The 27,542-nt window shown below is 39.9% G+C and overlaps 1 protein-coding gene across 10 annotated transcripts in view; it reads right to left on the bottom strand.

Annotated features, from left to right (window-relative positions):
• Window positions 1-27,542, bottom strand: part of MLIP (muscular LMNA interacting protein) — a 114,563-nt gene that overhangs the window by 23,270 nt on the left and 63,751 nt on the right. For 6 of the 10 annotated variants that reach the window (XM_052809221.1, XM_052809220.1, XM_052809223.1 and 3 more), the window contains 7 exons: window positions 21,761-21,826; window positions 21,595-21,678; window positions 21,440-21,499; window positions 19,646-19,690; window positions 15,155-15,199; window positions 6,381-6,506; window positions 1,270-1,458 (listed from right to left, as the gene is read on the bottom strand). In XM_052809221.1, coding sequence (XP_052665181.1) covers window positions 1,270-1,458; window positions 6,381-6,506; window positions 15,155-15,199; window positions 19,646-19,690; window positions 21,440-21,499; window positions 21,595-21,678; window positions 21,761-21,826 — 615 coding nt within the window. Of the gene's footprint in view, window positions 1-1,269; window positions 1,459-4,527; window positions 5,105-6,380; window positions 6,507-15,154; window positions 15,200-19,645; window positions 19,691-21,439; window positions 21,500-21,594; window positions 21,679-21,760; window positions 21,827-27,542 lie in introns of those variants that run through there. The other 4 variants (XM_052809224.1, XM_052809226.1, XM_052809225.1 and 1 more) reach the window with 3 other exon arrangements.

Here is a 27,542-nt window from a genome sequence, read left to right as displayed (position 1 = left end):
AACATGTCAGCCCAGTTTAGTAAAAATTGGAACAGAACAAAACCCAGTCTAGCAGATGTGAAAAGGTGCTTTTGCTCAGGATGCCTCAAAGACAGAATGGACGGTTGGTTTTAGTTTTAGTCTTAGTCCATCATAATAAGTGGGTAAAATGGTAAATTCTATAAACCCCACAGGATGGAGGGGCCAACTTCAGACAATATTGACAATGCCTATTAACCTAAGTTATGTTTCTAGTCAATGGGGAGAAAAAGGTCTTTCCAGGCATTTCTTCAGAGTCTGACAGCTGACCAACATACATTCTCTGCAGAGGTGATAACCTGTCTCCAAAGCAGTCTTGGCTCCCAATGTGCCTGAAACTAGTAATGTGTATTTCACATTGGTCCTTCCCCTGATGAGGAAACCATGACATAGCCTAAAGAAACAGAAACTGAGGCCTGTGTTTTAACCTCTTGCATCCCAAATAAATCACACTGTACATCTTGGAGTGGGATTATCTCTCCTGGCATCAAGGTTTGAGCATTTGCAGCCAGATTTTGTGTTAGAAAAAGAGGACATGGGAGGGATGCATCTGAGGGGTCCAAACAGTATCTTCTACAGACTTCCACAGCTGATGCAGTTCTAATCCCAGGCAGGGGCTCTCTTGAGGTATTGTAAATACCTCATTCCAGCTGCTCTTCGAAAAGACTTCCGTTAAGACGTAGGGCCCAGTTTTCACCTTACAAAGCTCATTAGCCAGCCCTGTCACCCACACACCTTGGACTACAGAGATTTTGTCTAACTTCTTCACTGCTGTTTCAAAGAAGACACAAATGTCAGCAAGGGTGTAATTCCCTTTGCATTGGCAAGAGAGAACTGCTTGTCAGGATGACAGATAAAGCCACTGGAAAAGCCTGTATTTCTCTCAGGTTAGCCTCCCTTCCTGTCCCCAAGAAAAAAGAAATAGCCCATTACCTTACTATGGGTAAATGTTAAAAGTAATCTGAGCATGAGAGATGAAATAGATTGTTCCTCTTTTAGAGAACAGATAGCTTGAATGAAGAGTGGTGGGAGCCCTGTCCTAGCTGGTCTGGAGGAAGCAAGCCCTGACATGAGCTGTGCCAAGGGAAGGAAAAGCAGTCTCCAAGGATGCTGGAGACACAGGCTCATCTGAGATGCATCTCCCAGAGCACCTGCCAGCACTGAAATGTAATGACTCTGCTGAATTCTGCCTAGAATTAAAAGGATGAAAGCCTGACAACACTTTTGAATCACACCACACTTGACGCTCACCTTATTGTACAAAGAGTTGTGACTGTAAGGGCTATAAGGATTCTCATGAACATCACACGTGATAGAAGACAAGTGGCTGAAAGGTCCAGGGTTTAGACAGTCAGCGAGGGAGACGGACGGAGGACGCAAAGGGGACTTAGTTGGAGGGATCAGTTTAGTTGGATACAGAGGGTGTAGGAGAGAAGTCTCCTATGAAAAAAAGAAAAGGAAACAGAAGCAGATTAATGAATGCAAAAAAAAAGCTTTGGACAGAAAGCAAAGTGCTTGTCTTGCACCTCTTTTATATTTCATAGGGCTTGATGATTAACTAGGAAATATAACTCTACCTTCATGCCAATACAATTGCTCTACACTAAGCACTTTCACTGGCATGAAAGTACACACACAAAAACCTGCTGTAGATGTCCCATTAAACCAGTTATGCTCCGGCTGGGGTCCAGCGCTTCTCCCTCTTGCAGCTCAACTGACGCTCAAGTGACAGAGAAGGAAAGCCCAGAAGGATCTTGTGCTAGGATAAAATGGCCCCATTTTGGGACATTTTCTGAGAGAGTGGATTGGAAGCAAAACCAATCTGAAAACAGTGTCTGCGAGGTACAAAAGAAAGTGTACCTTGCCTATATACTAGCAGGAGCACTTCAGGCTTTTTAACAAGACTCTAACAAGATTTTTCAGCCATTTAAGAGTTAAACCAGTGAAGGTGCACACACTATACATGTTACTACGGCAAGTTGTCAGCAGTTAATAGTGTTGCTGGTTAAAAAAACCCAATACGTATGTACTTTTTGCACCTAAAGGATAAAATCCTTTAAAAAAATTGATTTTTAAAAGATTTGGTAAAGAGTCAAGGAGGCATACCCAGCTTTTGGCAAAAATCGTGCTTAGGTTTTGTCAAGGCCTTTGTCACAAAACATCCCGAATTCTCACCCGCTTGGGTGGCTGAGTGTAGACCAGAAACTCCCCTGCACACTGTGCCTTTGAGCTCAAGACCCAGAAAATTTGTGACGAGCTGTGATTAGTTCCAGCAGAATCTAATGCATCACCCACCGAAAGAGTGAGCATGAGCAAACGAGCGGATAAGAGCCCGGCAGCGGCGAGAGCAGCTGGAAGGGCACCAGGCAGCCATCGCTTCACACCGACTTTGCCTCCTGCCGCTCCTCCTCAGAGACACCAGCCCTACTTCTAGTAATGATAACGCTTGGCAAACCGGCCTCACAGCTTCATGCCAAGTGTAACTAATATCTCTTTAGTTCATCCTTATCTTGCTCTTACATTGCTCAAAGTGGCGTATTGTTTTAATGACAAAGGAGCCTATGTACATTCTTGTCAATAAATACTTGCAAGCGCATTAATTCTCTACCATATATTATGAGTTGTTTTCATATTACTATGTAACAAAATGCCCTATTTTTTCCCCAGAAAAGATTGTTTCCCCAGTTTCAAATGAAAATTTTCATGAAGCTGTCACTTCCAGTATATTTTATGGTGCTTTGTTGAACAAATTGGAGCATACTTGCAAAATTTCTGAAATATTACTGAAATGTACTAAGCAAGAGGAAGAAAATTCTTTCTCATGAAGGAGAAATTGTCATCTCCAGTAAGGGCATCTAAAAATGTGGGAAGCTTAATACTGTCATATTGGAACCTCAGAAATACTACACTCTGTCTGTAACAAGTTTTGGACGGGGGCATATCCACTGAATAGCCAGTGCTACAAGTTGTATATGTCCTCAGGAGAAAAAAAAAAAAAAAAAAAAAAAAAAGGAAAGAAGGCAGCATAAGCTAATATGAGAAAAAGCCAAAATAAAATGGGATTTTTCCCTGGTTTGTTAATTTGATTGGCAGACCAGTGTCAATCTATATACAGTGTACCCAGAACACAGATAAGAAGAGCTATCTGTGAGCTGAGCTACATCCTTTCCAGATGATCTTTACTAATTTAGGAATCTCTTTTTGTCTCCATCCATTACCTTGAATTATCTGCATGAGAACAGCTGCCTGTTAAAGCAAAAATTACTATTGTTTTACAAGGGAAATGGCCTTTTCCACATGGGGACATTTCTTAATGAAATGAAAAGCAAACAAGCTACTCTCTGTTGTGCAAAAAAATGTGTTCAACACAGGGACGTGAAGCTGAAGGTCAGCACTTACGGCTGGCTGCATCAGTGTGTCTCAAACTGAATGTCACCCACATAGTCACCAGTGCTCAGTGTCACACTGGGAGGTTTGGCAGGGAGGGGAGGTACTGCAGAGGTCTAAGAAAAATCAAGAGAGAAGTTATTAAAGCTGATGCCATCTGGAACCTCTTCTAGTTTACCGTCCTCAAAGATGCAGCCTGAAAGGGTCTGTCCTTTCAAGATGGGCTAGGTGAAGGAGGGACAGCAACGTCACCTAGGGAGGGTGTTGCTGGCAATGAAAGAAAGGAAAAGAAAATGCAGAAAGATGGAGAGAACAGAAATGTAAGAGCTGAGCCTCCCAGCAGGACTGGAAAAATCTCCAAAGAAAACCAGAGAAAATCAGTAACAGTATGAGCAGTTTTGCCCTCAGCCACACTAGATGCCTGCTAAGTTCTTATTTGAGGACAAGTGGACTAGCACCAGCTCTTCTGCAGAAAGCAGAAAGCCTAGCTGCTAGTCTCCTAGTTTTAATCCACAGTTCTCATTTCCCATGAAAGCAGTCAATTCACCTGATATGGGGGTAATATTGGTGGGGACACCTCCCAGTCTTTGAAAGCCAGCCACTGTGCAGCCAAAAATGCTAACTACTGAGGGCAGGTGAAGAGGGAGAACAAGTGTCCTTATAGGCTAACAACCCCGGGGTTAGAGACAGTCATGGCAATTTTCAAGCTGTTGTCTGGGATCCGAGCCCAGCTCCACAGGCAGTGCTGCAGCCCTCTTACAGGCACTAAAATGCCTCAGGAGAGTTTCACAGATGCTGTAAGATTGTGAACATCCTTGTGTGGGCACCCAAGTCTCCTCCACTCACAAGGGACTCATATCAGCACCATAAACCTACTCTGAGAGGCAAGAGCTGAAATCATAAGCATGTGCTGTCATGTGCAGCGCTTTAGTGTTTTCCCCAGATCTGGCTATTATCGTACTATTAATTGTTGTACTAGACCACCACTAGAATCATATGGCCATTTCTCACACAAACAAAACCAGTTTCTATTAAGTCAGTGAATCCATCTGAATACAGCTCTAAGCACTTCCTTTTTCAGAACAAAGATGTCTTAACAGAGATCTCCCAAAACAACAAGTATTTTACAGCAACTTGTGGTATTTCTTAGGTTAGCATAATAATACCAATTTATCAATACTTTAAAGCTTATGACATTGTTCTTTTAAATAAAGGAAGCAAAACTGAACATATTCATTGTGAAATTAACTTTTCCATCTATCAAAGTCAGTGCACTATTTGTTTAGTTCATTTTAATACATAGCTCATATAAAATAATTTTGGCTTTTGTTATAAGAACCACATTTATTCATGGACTTATTACATCCTCAGTACTTCAGTAATATGTACCGTAGTAATTTGTAAGGTGTAAGTTGATTGGTTTTCACAATTAGCTTCAAATGTCAGAACGCTTCAGACTATGGCAATAACCCCAGGTTTGTTTTTGCCTGAAAATACAAAGTTTGGTGATTGCATCATTTCTTCATCAGCAAAACTATAGCCAGCAGAATCAGTGCCCAGCCCTGATGAAAGGGAGGTATCAGCTGGCCCTGCCTTTGCAGAGAGGGCCCGCTGGGCTGGCCTAGGTCAGAAGTTCTCTAGCAGCAGCTCCAGGTCAGCTCTCCTCTTCTTTCATCCCAGGCGAATGGCAGCACAGTGCCTTGGCATCAGAAGAGTTTCAGTAAGTTAAAGCATGAAAAACTCACTATGAACTCACCTGCAGTCTCTGAAGTCAAATATTCACTGTCAACCTCAAAAGTTCAGAGACAAATTGTAAATCATCATTTTATATGCATTTTTTTTTAGTATTTTACAGAAACTCTACATTCTATAGGAACCTATAGAATGAGAAACCTTCTGATGCTACCCACATGTGTTGCTGGAACCCACTAACACTACAAATAAACCTTCCTCTGTTTGTAATGCTGCAGTACTCTTGAGAAATGCCGGGGTTGTCCTACAGCAAGTCAGAGCTATGGGGAGGAATGGAAAGAGCTAAAATGCAAATCTTAAAAAAATTCAGCTATAAAAGGAAGAAGAGAAGACTGCCGTTGCTAAAGTCTCTCTCTAATGTGACTAGAGAGGCATAGAAGTAAGAGAAATTCAATTAGCAAGGTATTTTATTCACATCGTGTCTGACGACTATTGGCTTCATTTTACTACCCTCCAGATGGAATATTCCGAACATAATGGATAGGTTAATAATAAGCTCCTACAGGGACATTCAGATTATGTATCACAGTTAAGGTTTAATTCAATAATGCGCACAAACACAAATGCACGAGAAAAGGCTGACAGAACCATTTATCTGGTGTTTCTCTGAGATAATGTCTCATACAGGTCAGCAAAGTTCAAGACGTGCTTTTGCAAAGTGATCCTACGTCTTTATGCAGAGAGAAGTCTGTGAGAGAAGACAGCACTTTTGCTGCCCCATGGGCTGCCTGTTAATGGCCCTTGTGTGTGGTACAAGAGCTGTCCCCTCAAGCTGTGGAGGGACATGAATACAAACCTGGGGGAGCTACGCACTGGGCAGTAACACTGAAATTCACTGGGGCTCCTCTGCAGTCTCCCTTGGAGAGGGAAGAGTGAACCTTGCCCAGTCCTTGCTGTCCTCTTTAGAGAGGATTTGGGTCTGGACACCAAATGGAGGAAGCGCTTTCTAGTAGATCCTATCCAGACACCTGCTTGACAGGGAAGCACAGGATTTCCACTTTCTTTTGTAGTGTTTCCTACAGATATCACAAAAAGGTCCTCTCCTCAACATATAGGTTTTTAGATCACCAAAAAAAGTCCCTGTAGAAAGCCCAGCTGCCCATCTCCACCCTGTAGACTCTCCTCCAGAAGCCAGGTGCCCCTCAGGAAATCATCTAAGATTATTCCATCGTCTTTAAGGAAACTAGCTGAAGTTATAAAATCCTTCAGAGTGAGTTACTCACCTGCTCAGTATCTTGATCACCGATTTCTTCAAGGTACTTTTTAAAAGGATTGGGTTGATAGGGTTCCTCCTTTTGCTGTGCACTCTTCCCTTTCACAAGCACAGGACGAATGACACCAGGTTTTGTCTTGACCCATAGCACACACAGGAAAAAAGAGATGGAAGAAAAATAAAATAAAATACTTCACAATTTACAGAATATTTGTTAGACAAGTCAATTCCAACGGGGTGTACTGACTAGATTTTTAAAAATTTTTATTAATAACATATTTCACCACTAAAACTATTCAGGTGTCATGCTGCCTGGCCCACTTTTAACACAGATTGTGGACAAAAATGGCAAAAGCTGTTTTTATGCACAGAGCCTCACCACTGACATCTGTTTCTTATTGACACAAAAATAGATGCTGGGCTGTCGGACTGTGGTTTGTGGGCTTTGCTGGCTGTTTTTGCTAACTGTTCAGCTGCATTTTGATAAGTTCATCAAGTCACACTTTATGCACAGCCACACATCTGCTTTCACACTGCAAATTCCTTTCTGGGCTACTCAAAACAGTAACTGTGAAACAAGGAAGGTCAACAAGTGATGCTGTTAACTTACACCCAGGCAGCAACATGTTAGGGAAAAGTCTTTCTGGGGAATAATACCAGTGATCACATGCTGGATTTTAACAGTATCTTTAAGACTTCACTTGGAAAAATACATTTTTAGAGAATTTAATCAGCATGGATGTGTGATACCCCTCATTTCAGACAAATCGGATTATTTAGTCAAGAAAAAATTTCCTGGTTAGCTACCAGCCAACCAAAAAATTGACTATCAACTTGTCAATTTAACACAGCTGTGATTTTCAGAATTCTTACAGTGAAGTCTGACATGATGGATTGTGGCATAAACTCTAAACAGAGGCTGGGGGATAATTTTAAAATAAACAACTTGTTTGGTAAGCAAAGAAAAAGAAGAAAAAAGTGTACATTCTCACTGGAATTTGGTAAGAACTGAAGTCCTGGAGAAGTCTGTGATTGATTGAATTTAAACGTCAGTTATATTCTTCTCTGTTACAGCTACCCCACAGAAAATGGGCAGTCTTTGTCATAACTGATATAGATAACAACAGGACTGCTGCTGAGCTCCTTCTGTGGTTGCAGTCCAGAGGGGCAGCTTGCCCGGCTGGGACTGAGAAATAGATGCTGTCACAGCTCCCCATCCTCAGTACCCAGCAGGGTATAAAAATGCAGAGAAGAAACTTGATTCACTATTAGATTTATTTATAAGATTTAGATTATGTACATTTAATAACACCATGCTGCCTATTTACAAGAGCAATACACTTACGGAGTCTGTCTGGAAAAAAGAGAAGCTTACTGTGAAAGTAAGCTTAAAATGATGCAGCTGAGATTGCTGGATGTATCATGTAAACTGAGTTATGGATCACCTTAAAATAAGATCTGCAGGCATCTGGCAAGGACAGGGCAAGAGGGGTGCCCATCGGAGGGGAGGCTGCAGGAGGCAGGAGATGTCCCCATGTCTTGTGCTTCTGCCTCTGCCCTGGGAAAGGACAGAGTGGTGCCCAGGGGCTGAGTGGAAGGTGGCAGAGGCAGGAGGAGCACAACACGCCTGGGAAGAGCAAGGCCCAGGCAGCAAAATATCTTCCCTTAGCTTTGTGTTTTATCCCCTCCCTCTTTTCCACAGGTTGGGGCCCTTTCATCTGCCTCATCAAATAAGAAGAAACATATTCAACTGAAAGCAAAAAATAAGCCATAAGGTGGTACTAACCTTTTTAAAAGACTAATGACTGCCAAGTTGCATTAAAAACTTAAACTTTTTCATTAAGAAGATCAACTTATTGAAAGATACGGTGCTCATTTAATGAACTTACAGTCCATATTTCATGACTATTTCTTTGTAGGATTCACCATGAAATAATTATTTTCCTCTCCGAGATTTCTGAGAAGAGTTTCTAAAAGTAAAAGACTCCTGGCTTTCAACATAAAGGTAAATATAAAAATAAAAAGAAAGCTACAGTTGTTATCAAGTCATCATTATGCAGACAAAGGACCTGTGGCCTTCTAGCACTCCTCCACACCATGTAACCACGCAATTAAAAGCCCATTGAGGTACCTGAAATCATCAAGGATAAGCTACTCTCCTTACGTAGGAAACCTCTTCCAAAAGCATGCTGTAGAAATGCTTTTAAGGAAGCATTTTCTAAACAACATTGCGCGCTGAAGTGCTGACTGAGTCATATGTTTATGTCTGACTCTGCTAAGAGTGGCAGATATCAGCCAGCAACCAGAATTTCGAAAACTTTATTAGCTCCCTGACAAGTTATATAAAATCTTTGATCCAAAACTAAAAACTTGAACTCTTTCTTTGATAGCGGGTGGCACAATTGACACTGCTGAGAAACAAGCTAAGACTGTTTTGCCAAGGAAAGTGTTGGTCTTCCTACAACAGTAGTGAAAAATGGTGAAGGCTGTTATGGTAGCAATGGGCTGCCATCATATGGCTACAGCCCTATTAGCAAATTACACAGGGCCAAGACACAAGCTCCAGAGCTGACCCATAATTACTTCTACCGATTCAGCGCCAGGGTGCTCCCTGGCATGGTTTTGGCCCAGGTCAGCAAGTGCACAGTCAGAAATAGGAGGATAGGCTGGGCCAGGGCACATGTTGATAGGCAGTATGGACATGACCACCCTTCTTCAGGGACAGAAGGTATTGTGGCTGTATGAAAATGAGCCTTGCATGATATTTGCCTCAAAAGTCAGAAGACCGAAATTCTCATCAGCAGGTGCATGGGCATGTTCACCTCTAATTTTTCCTTCTGTTATTATGACACTGGCTGTCCCTGAGATCTTGCTGACAGTGGTGAGTAAGGTCCCAGCTGCAACCCCGTTCCTCTCAGCAGAGGCCTAAAATCCTCTGAGTCCCATGTTTCTTCTATCCGAGTCACTATTGTTTCCCCTTATCCAGAGTATTCGGAGATCTCCAGTATGTAGGGCCAGACACCTCTTTGGTAACTAGCAATGACTGCAGTAACTCTTTGCAGTGCCCTGTGTTACTACACAGATGTTAAGTTGTTCTGGATAGCTGAACAGCTTTCCTGCAAACAAGAAAGTTGCCTCTTAATGTTTAACAAGGAATTAGCTTTTTAATGTTTTCAATGCAGTGCTGTTTTGAAACAGCCTGTCTCTGAGACAGCCAGACAAATTATTAACAAAAAATATGACATGATCAGATAAAAATATATAACAAAATGGGAGAGCTAGCCTTGGGATAAAAGAGTTAGCTGCCTTCTTTCTTTCCTTTCTGCTCTAGGTCCATCAGACCTCATTTGACAAATAGCAAGCACTGAGTCTATCTGTTTGCCTGCATAGCATTTATATCCAACTTTTCTGTAAAAATAGTTTCTTGCAGTCTTTGAAGCCTTCTCCTTCAAATGGGATAAACAAAGAATTCCCTCATGGAGATGAACCATTCCCAGTCCTTTCTAACAAACTCCTTAGTTTTTAGGAAAGGGACCCTGGGGCAGATTGGGCAAGTATGCAACACAGCACGCCCCAGCCAATGCAGTCATCTTCTGTCAGCACTGAGAAGCCAGAGTCACCTGAGGAGCCTCTAAACGGTTGAGAGCACCTGCTTTCAGACAGTGAGCATCTGGCTCCCTTGTCATGAAGGATCATTGCAGTTTCCACTGTCAGAAAAAAGATGCTTTTAGCCCTAACAATACAAACAGAGATGCTTTGTTTAGTTGGACTGTGAAACACCTTAAAATAGTACCCTTCTATTTCTTTTCTGCCACAGATTAGACTTCACAAAGGGAAATATGTTATTGAACATATTAGTTTATCTTTATTTTCCCCTGTAGAGGCCTTACACTTGCCAAAATCCAGTAAAACAATCCAGACAGTGTGTCAGTCTACAATGAAGTTCTTCTTTAGTACATTTGAAGGTGTGAAGGCATATAACTGTGGTTAAAAGGATTTCCTCTTCCTCCAGCTAAATAGTAAATCATTCACGTCACTGAAAAGCCTAGGAAGAAAGGATAATTATTTTCTCCACCTTCATGCTGAAGCAGCAGCAGGTTTTGCACCAGAGCAGTGAGAACAGTCACCTGTTTGAAATTCAAGTTGTCTTTATTTTTTTTCATACTGAAATATTTGCATTTAAAGAAGCAGCTGAATTTTCAACAAGATGTCTGATACTATACTGTATTATGATTTCCACTGACTCTGTGCTAAACTAAGCCAAAACTAAAATCATTGGACTTAGTTCTTTTCCATTCTACTCACAGTACAGGGATGAGTCCTTTCCTCAACAGCTGGAGAAAACAGACAGACCCACAGTAAGAGTAGTGTGAAGGAGGCATTCACCTCTGCTGCTGTTCTGGGATCAGCAGAGGAGCAAGCCTGCAAGTCTGGGACCAGAAAAGGGAGCAGGTTTGCCCAGGCACTGCTCGCTGCCCAGGCTGGTGGCAGGGAGGGGGATGAGGGCAAGCCCTTAGCACTGACGCTGCTCTCTGCTTCCCTCCCTTTCTTTAGGAAACCCTTTAAGCACATTTAAGTTCCCTTCACTCACATTTTCCTTTGGTATATCATTAAACTCTTTCATTTCCTACTTTGTTATGTGATGGCTCTATATGGACCACTCCTCAGTATAACTGACACATTTCACTTCAGCAGTGCCTGCAGTTTGGTGCTTGAGAAAGGATGGATATAGACCCATGGCAAGGACTGCCTTCCAGAAGTCATACATCAGTGCTCAAAGGCAATGAAATCATTTTAGGTGGACAGATGCACCCATGACCCCTGATTTTATGTTGGACCTGACAACTATGCTATATTTGATGCCATTCTGACCGGAAGTGGGTCTTAAAAGATGCTGAATTGAGTGCTAGTTTACCTTAAAGCAATCATGGTAAAATTCTTGAGGTGTCGTATTCTCAAGCATGGTTTAATTTATTTCATGGAGCTTTGGGCTCAACATATTTAAATGTAGGAAATACTGGTAATATATGTGTTTCAAAATGAAGTAATTAGAGAAAAAATACTTCAAGCTGCCAAGTCACATCTAAAATACACCAGAACAAAATAAGCCATAGAAATATGTCTAGATATTAAATGAAACACTCCAGCTCTAACTCCTGGACCAGACCATGAGGATTGTTATCTACTTTTCTCTAATGCTTTTCTTCCTTCAAATGCTTGAACTCATCTTCTGTCCAGTCTCCAGTCCCTGCAACTCCTATCCACAATCCTTTTCATGCAAGAAACTGCACTGTGTTCTTTCTGTTACTGTCATTTAAACCTGCTCACAAAATACAGAAATACTGTTCTGTATTTGCTCTAAATATATATGACTCCCCTTCTACTATTTTTGTATATAAATACATTTTGATAAATCCTTCCATTGCACACTCATTAAAATTGCACACAGCATTAAAATGTCTGAACCAAAAAAACCTAAGAAAATGGTGCCAAGGTATGCAAGACTGGTCCCATGTGAATTTTGTCTTATTATTTGCTTAATATATAAAGAAAAAATGTTATAGTCAATGATAATGGCAATATTGTGTGTAGTGTTGGTGTGCTGGGTATGGCTTTGCACTTTGTTATCCTGAGTCATTCACAGCCATCTTTTAAAAGAGTAGAAAATCTGTTGACAAGAGTCACAGTGGCATGCCCAATGCTTCGCCTGTCCATTGGATAGAAGTCACACAGCTGAGAGGTGTAGGTACAATAACTGGTCCCTGGTATAGCTGGTCAGAGATTCCACAAGAGAAGTAATTAGCTGAATCACAAATCCTGCAAAATTTCTAAGTCAGAATGTTACTACTGAAGAATCATTCATCAATAGAGATCACAGTGTGCTCAGAGACAACATTGCTGTCTGATCAAAAAACACACACAAGAATTCCACTGCTGTAAGTTAAAGATATAGATAAATAATTAAAATAGTTATAAAAAAAGAGAAAAAAATCAAAGGAGCTGCCAAAAGGATGAAACGGTTATAAGTGACCAGAATACTGCTTAAGACAGTAATGTTTCCAAGAAGCTATGTACCAGCTTAGAAGAAGACTTTAAAAGATCAATAAATACTAGGATGTTCAAAGAGCACTGCAAAGAAGTGAAAAAAGGAATGAGGAAAAGGCTCAAAGGACAGAAAGATGTATTCAAATACAGTCTAGAGAAAAAAAAAAAAGAAAGAAAAAAAAAAATCCAGTCCATAATATAAATATGTCATACAGTAGGCCAAGAAAGACTTTGAGAAAAAAAAAAAAACTTGCTAAATTTCCTTACAACTAAAAGCCTATGGGGCCAGTAGATATAATCAACACATAAAAAAGATGCATGAAGAAGAGGAGACCAAGGCTGAAAATTAATTCCTAACTTCAGCTTTCCTCACAGGAAGACTTAGGGAGGTTCTCACCCAGGCAAAGAAACAATTTTGAGGAACTGTTTCAAGTACAGTGTCTATAAGACAGATTTGAGAAAAATCAATAAATGAGCAAATAAAGTACAAGGAATAAATAAAGTTGTAAAGCAATTCCAGTGTGAAATTGCCACACTATGAATTGTGGTATTTAACTTACTCCTTCAGACATAATCAGTACCAAGAGAATGAGAAGTGGCAACTATGGGACAGGTTTTACTACAGGATCCTGAATCACAAATCACTACGTGTGACATTTCAATCTGTACAAAGTAGTAGGAACAAATTATACTAAAGAACAGAATTACTATACATTTGGACAAATAATAGGGAATGGCTTTTGAAAGGGCACTCATGCCTGATAAATCTTTTACAGTTATTTTAAAGGGTTAGTGATGCAAGAAAGCTGGCTGATACAGCAGTTATGCTTAAACTAGCAATATGAAATCTTTTGGCATCTAGGAACAGACATTAGATGAAACCAAGTGAGAATCAACAGACCATCTTATGTGAGGCTCAGTGTCTGGGTTTTTTCTTTCCCCACCAGGTCCCTAAATGCATGACCAGGGATAACAAAATGAGGCTGCATCACAGATTATAAAGTTCAGCGAATGTGCAGCCATGTTACACATGGATTTCCAAAGGCTTTGGTGAAGGTCTTTCAGCAGGGTCTACTAAGGAAATGAAACTGCTAGGAGTAAAAGAGAATATTTCCTATGGACCAGTTAAAAGATAGGAAGGAAAAGGTTGGCATAAATGTTCAAATTTCACAGTGGAGGGAAGTCACAAATAGAGTTCCTCAGAGACGTGCTCTGGAATATGGGCTTTGAATTATGGATGTAGATCAGCTAGAAAAGAGTGCCTAGTAAGGTGACAAAGTTTGCTGGTAATATTGAATCATTCAGGGGAGTAAAAACAAAATATCAGTGCAAAGAGTTGCAGGGAGATTTTATGATACTGAGTGAATGAACGATAAAAAGGCGGGTGAAACTTACTGAATTCAACATTGATACATTTCACAGGGAAAACTTAAACCACATCCTAAATTTACACATGCAGTGATGAACTAATTAGCTCAGAAACTAGCTCTTGCTACTCAGGAAATATATCTTGGACTTATTGTTTACACTTCTATGCAAACATTGGCTTACTGTTCAATACAAGTAAGAACTAAATAAATTACTAGGAATTGTTAAGAAAGGAATAGAAATAACAACAAAGAATGTTATCATGTCATTCTGTAAATAGGAAGCAGAAGTGTTCAGAGCTAGAAAAGAGCAGTTCATGGTTTTAGTCTCCCAATCTCAAAAACAAAAACCTGAAAATGATACAGAAAAGGGCAACAAGGATCATCAAAGATAAGGGACTGTATCCATACTTCTCGAGAGTGACTAAGCAATTTTGACTTTTCTGTATGAAAAAGAGGTGACTGATAGGGTATTATGGTTAATACCTAGAAATCTTTAATATTATTTAGAAAGTGAAGAAAGAACAATTATTTCCTGTTTCAGTACAAGAGCTGAGGTCAAATAGTAGGTTTAAAACAAAGAAATAATGTACTATTTCACACAATGCATAATTAAAAAGTAAACCCTATTGCTACAGAATGTTGTAGAGACCAAAGTATAACAAGATTTTAAAAGTAACTGGAAATAATCATGAAAGAAGAAGTGGTCAAAGATTACTAAAGAGAAGAAATTGATTCAGGAAGTCCCTAAAATTCCGTTAGCTGAAATACAATGGGGAAAATTTCTCATCCACATCTCATTTTTTCCCTAAGCATTCATTAGTGGTCACTGTCTCTTGGACAGGCTCCATGACCTCTCTTCTGACTCTTCTTCAGAAACTTTGGCTCCAATGGGACTTAATTGTGATGAGAGCTAAAATGAACATCTGGTGCATAATCTCCCTTTCTTTATTTGATTTTTACCCTTGTTTTTCACTAGTTAAGCCAGCTTTGATTTAAAGCTGTGTGTAAGAAGAAAATAGATGCCAGAACGTTGTTGCATATAAACAAAATTGTAGAAGTGGAATATTAAGAGTCCAAAAAACAGCAGTAGACTCTGCAGTTGTCATATGCCTCAAGATTCAGCAAGGCTCTCTAGTTTATCATTTGGTTCCTGGGTTTTACAAGTACTGTTAGGATTTACAGTTACTTAAAACAGGTGTGTATTCAGTACAGAAGAAAGCAATGCAGCTCTGTGAAAGCAATGCAGCTTTGTAGGAGGATATTGACTGCAGGTTCTTTCAAAGGACTAAGAAAGTAAATAATGATTCCTTTAGATTTTGTGCTTGTGTAAATTTTGAAAAACTGCGTATCACAGCTGTGCAATACATACCAGCTGACTCTCTGTTACCATAGGTGCCGATTTGTAAAGGTTGGCCTGTCAAAAAGGTAAATATATACAGTATTAAATACAATATCACAGTGATTATAGCAATGACAGAAGAAAAATCCACGGACAGCAGTATGCTTAGGTACAGAAGCTTTTACCACTGATGCAGTGACATGCAATTGGTAAGAGAAGTTAAAATATTGTCATTTCCAGTTTATTTCTAGGTATAATCAAATATAAATGCTCATTAAACTTTTGGGATACTTTTTTCCAAGTGCAACAAAATTTCACTTTTTCATCTTGATCTAATCTCAAAATGAAAATCCTGACATTTCTGAGCCTGCCATTGTCTGTCAATTTGCAGCATCAATGCTATTAACACTATCAATTGTATTGGAAGCTCAGTCCAACTTTCTCATCCTCTGACTTTACATTATGAAAACCAGAACAATCCTACTCAAGCATTACTCTTTTTTTCTGAGTATACATTGAACAGCAGAAGCCCTATTTTCCAGATAAAGGGTAAATGTGATGAATGCAAAGTATTTGTGTGTGTATGTGAAACAGCCATGTGCCACATGCTTATTTGCCCACACAGTGGTGACATTCAGGATTTCTGGTGCATTGATCCCTCCAATCAACTCCGTCAAGTTCTTCAGGAGTTCCAATGGATAACACAGTTTCTGTATGGATAACATGCCCTTCCTTGATGTAGGTGTGATTTGGAGGCCTTGAGACTCTAAAATGGCAATGTTCTTCAGTATGGTGGTAAAAAAAAAGTACTAGATGCAATGGTTAGATGTTATAGCAGTAGAAGAAGACAAGTCAGTGCCATTACAGCCTGCACCCTCTGCAGAAGGACCACTACAGTTGGTTTTTTATCAACTCAGCTATATGCTCCTCTCACCATTTTGAGCAGAAAAGCAATTCCAGCTCATTTGGAGGTGGAAGAACATGCTTTTCCTTTGTTCCCCTGTGACAAAGACCTTGGAGAGATTTGGCCACAGAACTCCAGATGTGGTCTCCCAAGTGCTAGAGATGTTTACTCCCTGGACCTGTTGGCTCTAGTCCTGCATTGGTGGTGAGAACAGCATCACCATGAGTCATGGTGGAGGACTGTGCTCCTCACTGAGAGCACTCACATCTCTAAACACAGCCACTGGTGGAGGAAACCTTCCCACCTACACAGGGACAGCTGTGATTTAGCACGAAATCTACAAGAGGTACATCTTCTGCCCTTGACAGAGTAAACTAGAGTTTTTACTAGTGGTTACTTACACACTAGGGACTCACTTTCATACCATTAACCAAGTGTGATGACCAATCTCCTTGTGGGCTTAAAGACATCAAAGCACTTCAGAATGATCTAAAGATACAAGTGGGCTAGAATGAAATTCTCTCACTTCAGTGGTGCAAATTAAGAGTAAATCTCATTTCAAAGGGGTTACCTGAAATGTATATAAGCACAGCAGACCGCAGATAATGAAAAGTGCTCTTATTTCTGCATGTCTGTGTGCATTTTTAGCTGCTTCATATTCTCTCATTTTTTTCACTTGTGTCGTGTCTGTAACACTTAAAATAGGGTTTTTTAGAATAGAACTGTCAAGAAGAGCAAAAATGTCAATAATATGCAAAGTAATTATTCCAATTAAACATGAGAAATTATTTTTTAAACAGTTGTAGGTGGGATAAATGATAAAATTATAAATTTGCTAGAACTTGAAATTAAAGTTAAGAAAGCTTTCATTGGTGACAGTAATTATATGGAAACACAATGACTAAGTATATATATTAGGCACTCAATAGCCATAAAAGTAATTTCTTTAGAGAATGATTATATTATTATAATATTATTATCCATCAGCAGTATCATCCCTAAAGCCAACAGAGATGCACTATTATAAAATGGTGAATGGGATCATATCAAAGACCATACAGTTTAAAAAGTTGTTAAATGACAACGGTAGTACTTAGTTGTCAGCTGGTACAAACTGCTGTAATTTCACTGAAGTCAGACATTTTTCCATACTTTTTATACGCTCCCTTGCTACTTGTACAATCATTTACATCCTTAAAAGGTTCTGAAGTGCATGAGAAGACAAAAAGTAATTGAGGCAGAAGGAAATCTATGCCATTTAAATTGTTAAATGGCAGGCTATTTCAACATATTTGTATAGTCTACCACTCCATATAACCTATTGAAGTAATTAGTAATATTATCATGTGTGCATGCATATACATTTACGTGTGTGTGTTTATAAATAATACTTTAGCATGATGACAGATTTTCCTATCCCTGACTCATAAACAAATTGAAGCTTTTCTTTTAACCAAAAGCACCCTCAAAGCAACATTTTGACAAGCGTCTCAATATCAGACATCATGAATACAAAAAGATTAAGAAAATTATATTGCTAAATTACCATTTTAATTCTTTCTAGTAAAATTAATTCTGTTGCATAAACTAAAAGCCTACTTCTAAAAGAAAAAAAGATTTGCAAAAAACGGATGGCTGAAAATCATTACTCCAAGACAGCTCACATAAGACACCACAGCCCTCCTGGGGGAACTCACAATTTTATATTATGATAACAAGTGTCCATGCAATACTCAGTTCCTGATTTCTACCAGGGACACTGTTAGATTGGCTCAAAGTAGGCACCTTGTTTCAAAACAGACATCTGGTACCTACTATGAAGAAATGTTGGCCCCTGGACTGTATCTCCTCTAGTGAACAAAAGTCAGCACACAGAGAGGCTTAGGAACATGTCCTTTCCAGTCAGCACAATCCCTTGCATGCTGTAGTCCACCCCAGTTACCACTCTTCCAGACAGTTCTGCATCCTGGTCTGTGTGGTAGCATGGAGCATGCTGCTGTGAGTGAGCTGGAGGGATGAGGCCACCCTGGCTCTTGTGCTGGGCTGGGGGGCTCACTTTGTGGAGAGGGAAGTGGAAGGGGAAGAGGAGAAGACAACTCTATGGAAAACCACCTCAGAGTGTGCTCACCCTAAGGGCTGGAGGACAAGCCACCACCTGGTTTGTTAGCTGGGACAGAAATAGCTTTTGTCTTACCAAGGAAGCAGAGCAAGAGAGGGGGAAAGAGCTGTGATGTATGGGGTCTGTTAGGGACACATGGCTTGTGCCTCATGAGACTCTGCTGCAGACTGCAGTGATGGCAGAGTCCAGGAGAGCCTGGACCCACCAAGTTCAGCCACCACACCACAGCTTGGAGTCCACAGTCTGTTTTCTGACACACCAAAAATTCAACATGCTTGTACAATTTACAGGAAAGGTTAGCCTACCAATAATCCTCTGTGTTATTCCCAAATGTATTTTTAAATATTGATTTGTTTCTTTATCTAGAAAGTTCCAGGGGAGACTGGGAAGGAAGAGTTTGTAAGGGTGATTTTCTATGCCAGCAAAGAAAACCTAACTGTATCCCTAGGCATGTAAGTTGGATGCCTGAAATATGGTATATGTCAGCCACAGTATTAGGAGCTGGAGATCTGCATTGGAGTGGTATTAAATATACTCTGTTCTCACAGACTACCTCTGAAACACACTCTTTTATGTCATTAAAAAGCTCTCTTCCAATATCCTTTCTAATTGCTATGAGCCCGCACAATCTGTCAAGTAAAAATCACAGTATGCAATAAAATATGCATACCACCACATTCAAGAAGCAAAATGGAATTGTGCAGTCAAGCATTGTGCTGGCATAAGACTAGGAGGCCTCTATTGCTTTGCCAGCACTGCTTTGATTTGAGGTTCAATAGAAATGCTGAATGATGAGCAGTAAGCAGAGATTTCTCACCACATGACTAGATGAGTTGTAAGTAAAATACAGAACCTGCAGTAACTGTGTGTGCTAGTGAGAATTAAAATGTTAATTGGGTTTAATGTTTCAATAATTGAACTGATGACTCAATACAGAGATTTTCTTTATATGTTGGAACGTGTGTATATGTGACAAAACAGCTTCTATTTGTCTAAGGCTAAACTGTCGGGTTTCAGCCAGCTCTATATCTTGGAAAGAAAAGTTTGGGTCAACCTCAAATTCTGATGGATAGGCAAGAACCAAAGGAATTCTACCAAAGCAAGTCCCCTACAGTGCAGGCTGAGTCCAAACAAACAAACCCTTCAGCACCCGTAACAGTCTGTTTGCCAAATAGCTGAGCTCTTGTCCAACACTCAAAGCAAACAACAACAAAGAAGTGTGAATAAATTAATTTTAACTTATTCACACAGGTAAAATTATCAGTAGACACTACACTGAGGATATTCCAGCCATGATAGATTTACAGCAGTGGGAAGACATCTCAAGTCTCAATTGCCAATGCTCTAACATGCTCGCTTCTCTGTACTAGAGACAACACCTCAAGTCATGAGTAGATGCCTGTGTCTGCTACGTGCAGACTCACCTAGTATGGTAGCAAGATTAGACAAATTAGACATTTCTGCATGCAAAATATAGAGTAATCATAAAAGTACTTACATATCTTGTTTCACGCCCAGCTGCTCTCTGCAGTGTTGTTGACACCTTATAGAAAATAAATAGTTATATTAAGAGAAAAGAGTTATTCTGAGGAGTAACTCAGAGAGATTCTTATCATCGTGACAAGTTATTATTTGTTGAAATTCAAGAAAAATTCAGTTTTCCATAAAGATCCATGAGATGATACTTGAGAATAAGGTACATTAAAGTTTTGCTTGAGATGCTTATTGTAGAAAGTATCACATTTCATTTTTACCACTCAAAAACATTGATCCCACTCTATTCAAGCTGGCCTTTAAATTGCCTCTGAGAACTCCCATAACAAAAAGCTTATTAGTATACAGCCACAAGTGTGGTTGCCCCATGAAATTTAAGTTACATGTGCTCACAAAATAACCTGAAACACCATCTTTCCATGTTCTCATCTGCAAGAACTTGTTTTCCTCTGACCAGTCCATTCTACTTCTAAGGCATTTACTTATTACATATACTCCTTTTTCCTTCCTGTTTATGAGTCTCTTTTACGCTTAGTTTAAGCACTTTACTCTCTCATTCTGAGGTCTTCAAAATCTTTAGCTTGGTCCCTATGCTGCATCCTGTTAAACTCACCTTTTGCCTCCTTTATTTGGTTTCATGACTGCTAACAGATGCCTTCTATTTGGTTAAGGCTCAGTTCTCAATTGTCCAAGGAAGTAGGTTTTGGATGCTATAGCTCAAAAGTCCAACTTAGTAGTAGAATTTTAACCACTTCAGATTCAGTGCAGGCATTGGAAAACATTTCCTCAATAATGGTCTCTTCCTGCTTTTTGGCTACTATCCTGTTTCCATCTTTCAGCTGCCTGAAGCCTGATTCACCACTGCGTGCTGGTTGACAGAAGTAATTCCAAAAATGAAACTGAAATTTGAAATGTATATTGAATATACCCACTCAGGAATGCTGGTTCTGTGCCCTGTTTTTGCATGGTGGACTGTACATTGTGCAGGATATTTTAAATGCATTAACTTTTTGATGTGTTCCTCTGCCAAAAATCCCTTTCCTCCTGCTTCCAGCTGGATTTCTGCCATTTTCACTTTCCTATAGCTAGTAATACCAACTTAAATTTACCTGGGGTAAACTGAATACAGGACCCTCCTCCCTTGGTTATTCATCCTTCTGAGCCCAGAAGGCACACCAGTATAACATAGTGAAACCAGAAGTTTAACACCAGTATAGAAAGTTACTCCTGCCTCTCACTACCTGTTTCTGAGTTATCAGGGGTAAATGGATGTAGCAGACATCCCCCTCCTGTGAGGAGCCAGAGTTGAAAAGAAATCAGCATTTAAGAGCAAATCTACATATTCATTTAATTATCCCATTATTTGAAAGCCAATAATGAATATGATAAAAAGAAAAATTGTTCTGAAAGATGTTTCCAATCACTGAAGCTAGAAACATTGGCTCTTGTGTAGTAAGGACCCATAGATGGGATGAAATCTCGGAGATGGCCAGAGACCCTGCAATATGGAAGGCAAGGTGTGAAGGATTTCTTTCTCATGGATCCTCGCCTCTGAAACCTCAATGAACAGCTTCTCTTTCATAACATAACTCCTTCTGACTTCAGGAAAGCATCCTGCAACAAAGACTGCACTGACTCCAGGGATACAGTTCTGTCCTTCCATGTCTTTTAAATCGCCAGACAATTCTACTGATGTCGCATCTCTTAACTGAAGCTTTCTGTTGTCATGGGCCTTACTGCTGTGATTTTTATTTACTTTATGTCCACCTGGAAAGAGCATTTGGGCTTATTCACCTACCTTGCCAACATCTGACTCCATGCTCATCTGCAGGGAACTTGGGGAAGATTCGCATCGGCGCTGGAAAATGATTTTCAACAGAGAACAGACTTATTAATGACAAGAGACAAAAGAAAAGGAAGACAAAAAGTCAATCCCACATACTGATGGGTTACCATAGTGAGCGGGTCCTGCAGAACTTGGTCAATGACAGCACACAGCTCTTCCGTTTGTTGTCTGAGCTGGGCAGGGGAGCACATCTGAAAAAGGAGGACACATCACTCAGTTAACCTTTGCTTCTTGTTTTGAAATAGAGATTTGAAAGAGATATAACAGCACTACCTCTGAATGGGTGTCCAAAGCAGTGCCTTCAGTCACACTAGCAGTCTTGATTGGCTCTTCTAATGCCTGCAATTCAAAAGATTTTACTGTGATAGTGAGTTCAAAATTTTAAAAACCAAGCAAACATACACTTTTTTGCAATGCTGTGTTTCCAAATGTGGCACTTCTCATTTCACCACGGAAAGATGGAAAAAGAAGAAATTACAGGAGTAGTAAGGTTCTTCAGGTTACCAACTTCTGATTCAGAAGGGGGGGGGCATTGCAGAGAGGGAGAGAGCTAAGGTGAATTGTCTCTACTTTTAGAGATCAGAAACTACCAGTTTAAATAGCCTTCTCCTTCAACAACTCCCCCCTCCTTCACAGTGAATGTAACGCAGTGAACGTGCACTGTGTGCCACGGAGGCGTCAGGGGGGGCTGCCTGCCACACACCATCGGAGGAAAGCCACCGGCTGTAAGCAGGCAGACAAGGCAGGGGTCCAAGCACGCAGGAGGCTCTTTCTTTTCCTCCAGTAGACATTTTCTTTAAAAAGTGCCTCCTGTTTAAAGAGGATGGTGATTCCACATTGCAATAAAAACAGTGCTTGATGTTTTGGGATTTTAGCCTGAAATCACAGTTGTATAGGGCGAAATATGTGCTATACATATGTGATACCACACTAAAACATGGCTGGTCTAAGCAGGTATGCAATCTCTCCAAAATGAAACACAAGCTTCTTGTGCTTGGATATACCTCTTGCTTTCCTATGCCCATACTTGGAGCAGGCTTGAGAACATAGAGAATCAGTTTGCTGATCAATTCACTTTATCAGGAAACTAACAAAACACCCTCAAAAGCCAAACTCCAGTGCTCAGTTCCCTTTTAATCTTCATCCAGAGTCTTCGAGGCACACTCTCACCACCATCACCCATTTTTACTTTGAAGCGATTTCCAAATAGACTCCATGCCAAGACCAAAAATTACTCTGGAAGCCTGCTGATGCATGAAGCTGGACTACAGGGGAAGGAACTGCAGGGTTTGTGGATTTTTTTGGTTAACACATTATGTTTTTCTGAAGTTTCATTTTGCTAGTTATTTGCAAAAAATAAATGGTAATAAGAGAAAAAAAGAGCATTGTTGTAAAACACTTTTTCATGATAGTGGGATTCTGTGGGAACTGACTGATCCCAGTAAGGTGGGTATCATCAGGGCTGCCAGTCACAGAAGACATATGTGGAGCTGGGGGGAAAATGGCAGAATCTTTAAAAAAAAGAAAATAAGCATATACTTAAGTAATTATTTCTGAGTTTAATCTTGCTGAGTACAATTTTTTTTCTCTCCTTGCCCAGCTACTGGAAGCATACATCCATGTATGCAGAACTGAAAAGTAATGTTCTCATCTCTGCTATCTCATCACTGTTATCCAGCTAAATTCTCAGATCAAAAGACAGTCCTGTAGAAGGAGGGCTCAGCTAAAGAGGGCTCAGCACTACACTCGAGTACTGTATCTGCTGTTCAGCTTCAGCTGAGATTACATCCTCCTGGTAAATATAAAATGAAGTGATAAAATTAAGTAGAAGAGTCATTCCAGTACCCATTGGGACCAGGATTGCCAAAGCAGCCTGTTGTAAAGAGATGATGAGTCTGAATGTGAGTTAGGAAAAACAGCAAATTTTAATCAGTCACAAGTTCGGAATGGAGAAACTGCTAAGCTTCTCAAAACCCCCAAGAAATCAGTAGGGTAATGAAAATAATAAAGTAATTGTTAAAAAAAAAACATATTTCTGTTTCACATTCAATTCACTGGAGCGAGTGGGAGAGGGTGAACACAATCAAGGGTAGGAAACAACTACCCAGAAGATACCGAGGAATCTTTCTAGAGGAACTACAGGCACATCCACAAGTCTCTGTTCAGAACCAAGACTCTGGATAATTTAAGTACCAAACATCCAACAGTTTCAGTGGAAATTGGCGTTATATCTTTCCATTTTGGAGCCTTCGTTGACTAAAGAACTCAGGTGAGCACAGCACCAAGGCCTATGCGCCCCACAATCCCCCTGAGATATGACCATCGTGCAGGAGCCACGCTAGAGAAAGCTGCAGTGTTCTTCTCCCTTTTTAAACCTTTGGGGAAGGAAAATTTTCATCTTCAAAGTGATCCATCTAATTTCCTTCAGTATTGTTTTATCTATCTTCTTTTTTTTTTTTTTCTATTTGAACAGCCTGAGTCCTCCAAAGAAAAAGAAGAAACGATAACTAGATTTTAGGCATCCCTATGACCTCTACAAAGAAAAAAGGTTCTGTTTAATCCATTGTTAGCTTTTCAAAGTACAACTCAAATTTTTTTCCAGCAGAGCCTTTTTTTCTTTTTACATTTCTACATAGAGAAAAATGTGAGATTAAAAAAAGTACAACTAGCGTTTCTGAACTCATTACTGGAGTTATCATGCAATAATGTTATGATTAATTTAAAGCATTAGTGCTATCTAGGGTACTGTTGACTAGTGCTGCCAACAGTATTCAAGCTTCATTTCCTATGCTGATGGTCTAACAATATCAAAAGTGGAACATTCCTATTTGGGCATTCAAATTTTTTTTATTATATATGAAGAACAATAATAAGACCACAATTTCAAAGACAAGAACAATTTAGAGAATGCAAATGTATTTGTGACAGAATTTAAATGTTCAGATGAAATAACCAGTTGCTGAACCACTAATTTTTTCCTTGCAAAGGGCAACTTTGAGGGTGTGATGCATATATGCCATTGACGTCAGTGATGACTACAACCCTTCCCTCCTCTTTCCCCCAAGCTATCTGATTGCTAAAGCTGTATCAGAGCTGAAAGGATACTGGTAAATGATCCGAACAGGATCTCCAATATTTTGTTAGAAGAATGAAAGCTTTTGACAACACATAGGAAATATAAAACATTGTTTCATTCACCAATGAACCACATCAATAGAAGGAGAAAAAACAAATATTGTAACCTTCCTTCTTATTGTATTGGGAAAACCCTGGGCTGAGCAAAAGCCAAGAAGTTTCCTCTTCTTTTATTTCTCTTGCATATTTTTCCCATCAATATCTTTTCCTAAGCCCTCAGCAAATGCAAAAAAATCCCTTCACATACCATGAGTTCCTTTGACTTATTCCTTGAAGATCCTGGGAGATGATACTAAAAAGACCTGACTACTTTTCCTCTTATAAAATAATTGATAAAGCTCCATGGCCTTTGAAAGAAAGAGGGACCTCATAGCCTGCTTTTACACTTGCAGCTTGGTTATTATTATAGATGAACTAGGTCCTTTATCACTCTGTGAATGCACAAATTACTTCCTTTCATTCTTACCCCTAGGTATTTATCTCTAGCCTTAAGAAACATTTTGACATGAACACGTAATCTGGATGCAAGAAATTCACTGAGTGCACACCAGAAGTACTTGGGGAAAACTAAAATCTTTTTTTATCAAAATATTCTCAACAAAGTGTTGTCAGAAGTGCTTTCCAGGTCCAGAAAGGTCCTGATATACTTGATAATACTCAACTGTCCAGCAGTTAGGTCTATCATCTGAGAGTGGGAAAAAATGGCTTCCAAGTTCCTGCTGTATGATTTCAAAGAGCGACTTGAATCTGCGTTTGCCATGATCAGCCCCTATACCAATGGTTGTTTGATAATACAATAGGTAAGAGTTCTGTCAAGGCAAGAACTTAAAGCTGGGTCTCCAATGTAGCAGATCACTACCATATTTCCTCAGCTGCATTTCTTTCTATTCACCAAAAAAACCCCTTACCCTCTTTTTCCTTATGCATGAGGAAGCAAATGTTTTGTTTTGGTTTGGTTTGTTTCTTTTTGTTTTTCCTGCACAAGGAGAATACACTGCACTGCTGGCAGTCTGCTGCGTAGGTGATGGGATGCAAGCATGCAATTACTAAGTCTTTGGAGTTTTCCTAAAGTGTAACATCATATGGTAAGACTGGTTTAGACTCTCTTGAAGCTAGCCAAATTGCATTGTGACAAAAGAAAATATGAACAGCCATAAACAGACAAAATCAATAACCTAAAGTATTTGTTCTTTAAGACAGAAGATTTTTTCTATATTTATTTAAAATTGAAATTATAGTTCTCTACTTCTAATTAGTTGATAAATACAAGCCAGATAAGTCAACAGTGCTTTCATTTGCACCTCTTCCATCCACAGCCAGTTATACCTAGTGCTTTACAGAAGACTTGGTAAGTGTGGGATAAGCCTCGACTGGAAGCAGGTGTGCTTCATGGCACAACCCATCATCCTGGTTTCACCGCAGTTCAAAGTGGGGGAAGTCTGAGCAGAACATTTGTAGTGCCTCTCCCCCTCAAGTCTGCATGCCCAGGTTTCCTTCCCATCAAAATGATGCCCAGATAAAAGAAGTTCACCCCAATCAGCATGCAGAGGGGGTGTGTATCTGGACAGACACAGCAAACACAAATTCCCCTGCATAGACCTAGCTGTAGACCAACAACCACTGAATTGTTAAGAGAAGGCTTTTTTGGTTTGCAATTCCAAGGCATCCAAGAGTTTTGAAGTTACATCACAAACTTGACATAATTCTGAAGATGGAGTAGGATCTGGTTCAAGAGACTGTCTACTTAAAGTTAAGAATTTTTCTGTAGCTCCCTGAAATAAATCTTTCATGACTATCTTTTTTGACTGAAAGACATTTTTATAGATATTTGATAAATACAATCTCTAAATAATAGCTGTATTACTTTTTAAATACTATCTAATTAGGAATGGAATTTTGAATTAGACTGTGATCACATCTATATAACTGTAGAAGCTATACAAAAGTGAGTGACAGTAGAGGGGTGACTCACTAACTCAAGGTTAATAAGACCAGAAGGAACCACAGTGATCACCTAGTCTGACCTTTTCTTTAAACCACAGAACTGTCTGGAATTACTGTATGAAGTGCCAGAAAAGTGTCCTGTCTTGATTTTTCAATTTCTGTGATAAAGAGCCCATTTCAGTCTCCGGAAATTTTTTCTAATGGTTACTTAATTCTTTCTGTTAAACTTTTGCCTTATGCCTACATTAAACTTGTCCAACTTCCTCTTCTAGCCACTGGATCATACCATCTGATGGGCTGAAGAGTTCGTTACCTGTGGACCTCCCTCCTTGCTATGAATCTGTGCGGCTATGATGGCACTGCTGACTGACCATGGTTACCACCACCTCGTTATCACCATCTCTGCTCTCCTTGCTCAGGCACTGTGGAGCTGTGCCCTTGCTGGTGAGGACACGGTCTTGCCAACCTTGCTGTCACACCGGCTCCTGGTTCACCTTCCCTGGGGAACAGCCCGCTCTTGCTGCTCCCTGACAGAGCCTGACCATGCTGAGGAAAAGTCCCTTAAAAACAAGTTTTTGCTCTTCTGGCTCTGTAGGAAGTTACAGCCCAATCTTCCACGAGATATCCTGGATTTTTCTGAGCAGAGCACAGGTGATGTGAGGAACATCAGGTTCATACAAACTCCAACAGCTGGAAAGCATGCCAGTTATGAGATTTGATATTAAGTCACTTCTGGGGTTGCCAAAGTATACACATATATAGTCAATAAGCCTTTTCTTCTCTGCTAATGAGCACAGATTTGAACAACTCGCATTGAGTAAGAGTACTGGAGGATAAGAACATGTTCTGGAAAAACCATTAAGATGGTGATAGCCTAATGGCTTCATAAGAAGAAGTTGAAAAATGCTGGCTGAAATTAAAGCATCTACACACACATAAAAGAAAAAATTGAATTGAGAAAGAAAGTTAGACACAA

Source organism: Harpia harpyja, chromosome 15, assembly GCF_026419915.1.
Source record: "Harpia harpyja isolate bHarHar1 chromosome 15, bHarHar1 primary haplotype, whole genome shotgun sequence".
NCBI classification, from domain to species: Eukaryota; Metazoa; Chordata; class Aves; order Accipitriformes; family Accipitridae; genus Harpia; species Harpia harpyja.
Note: the sequence above shows the minus strand (reverse complement) of the source record. Positions and strands in the feature narration are given on the sequence as shown.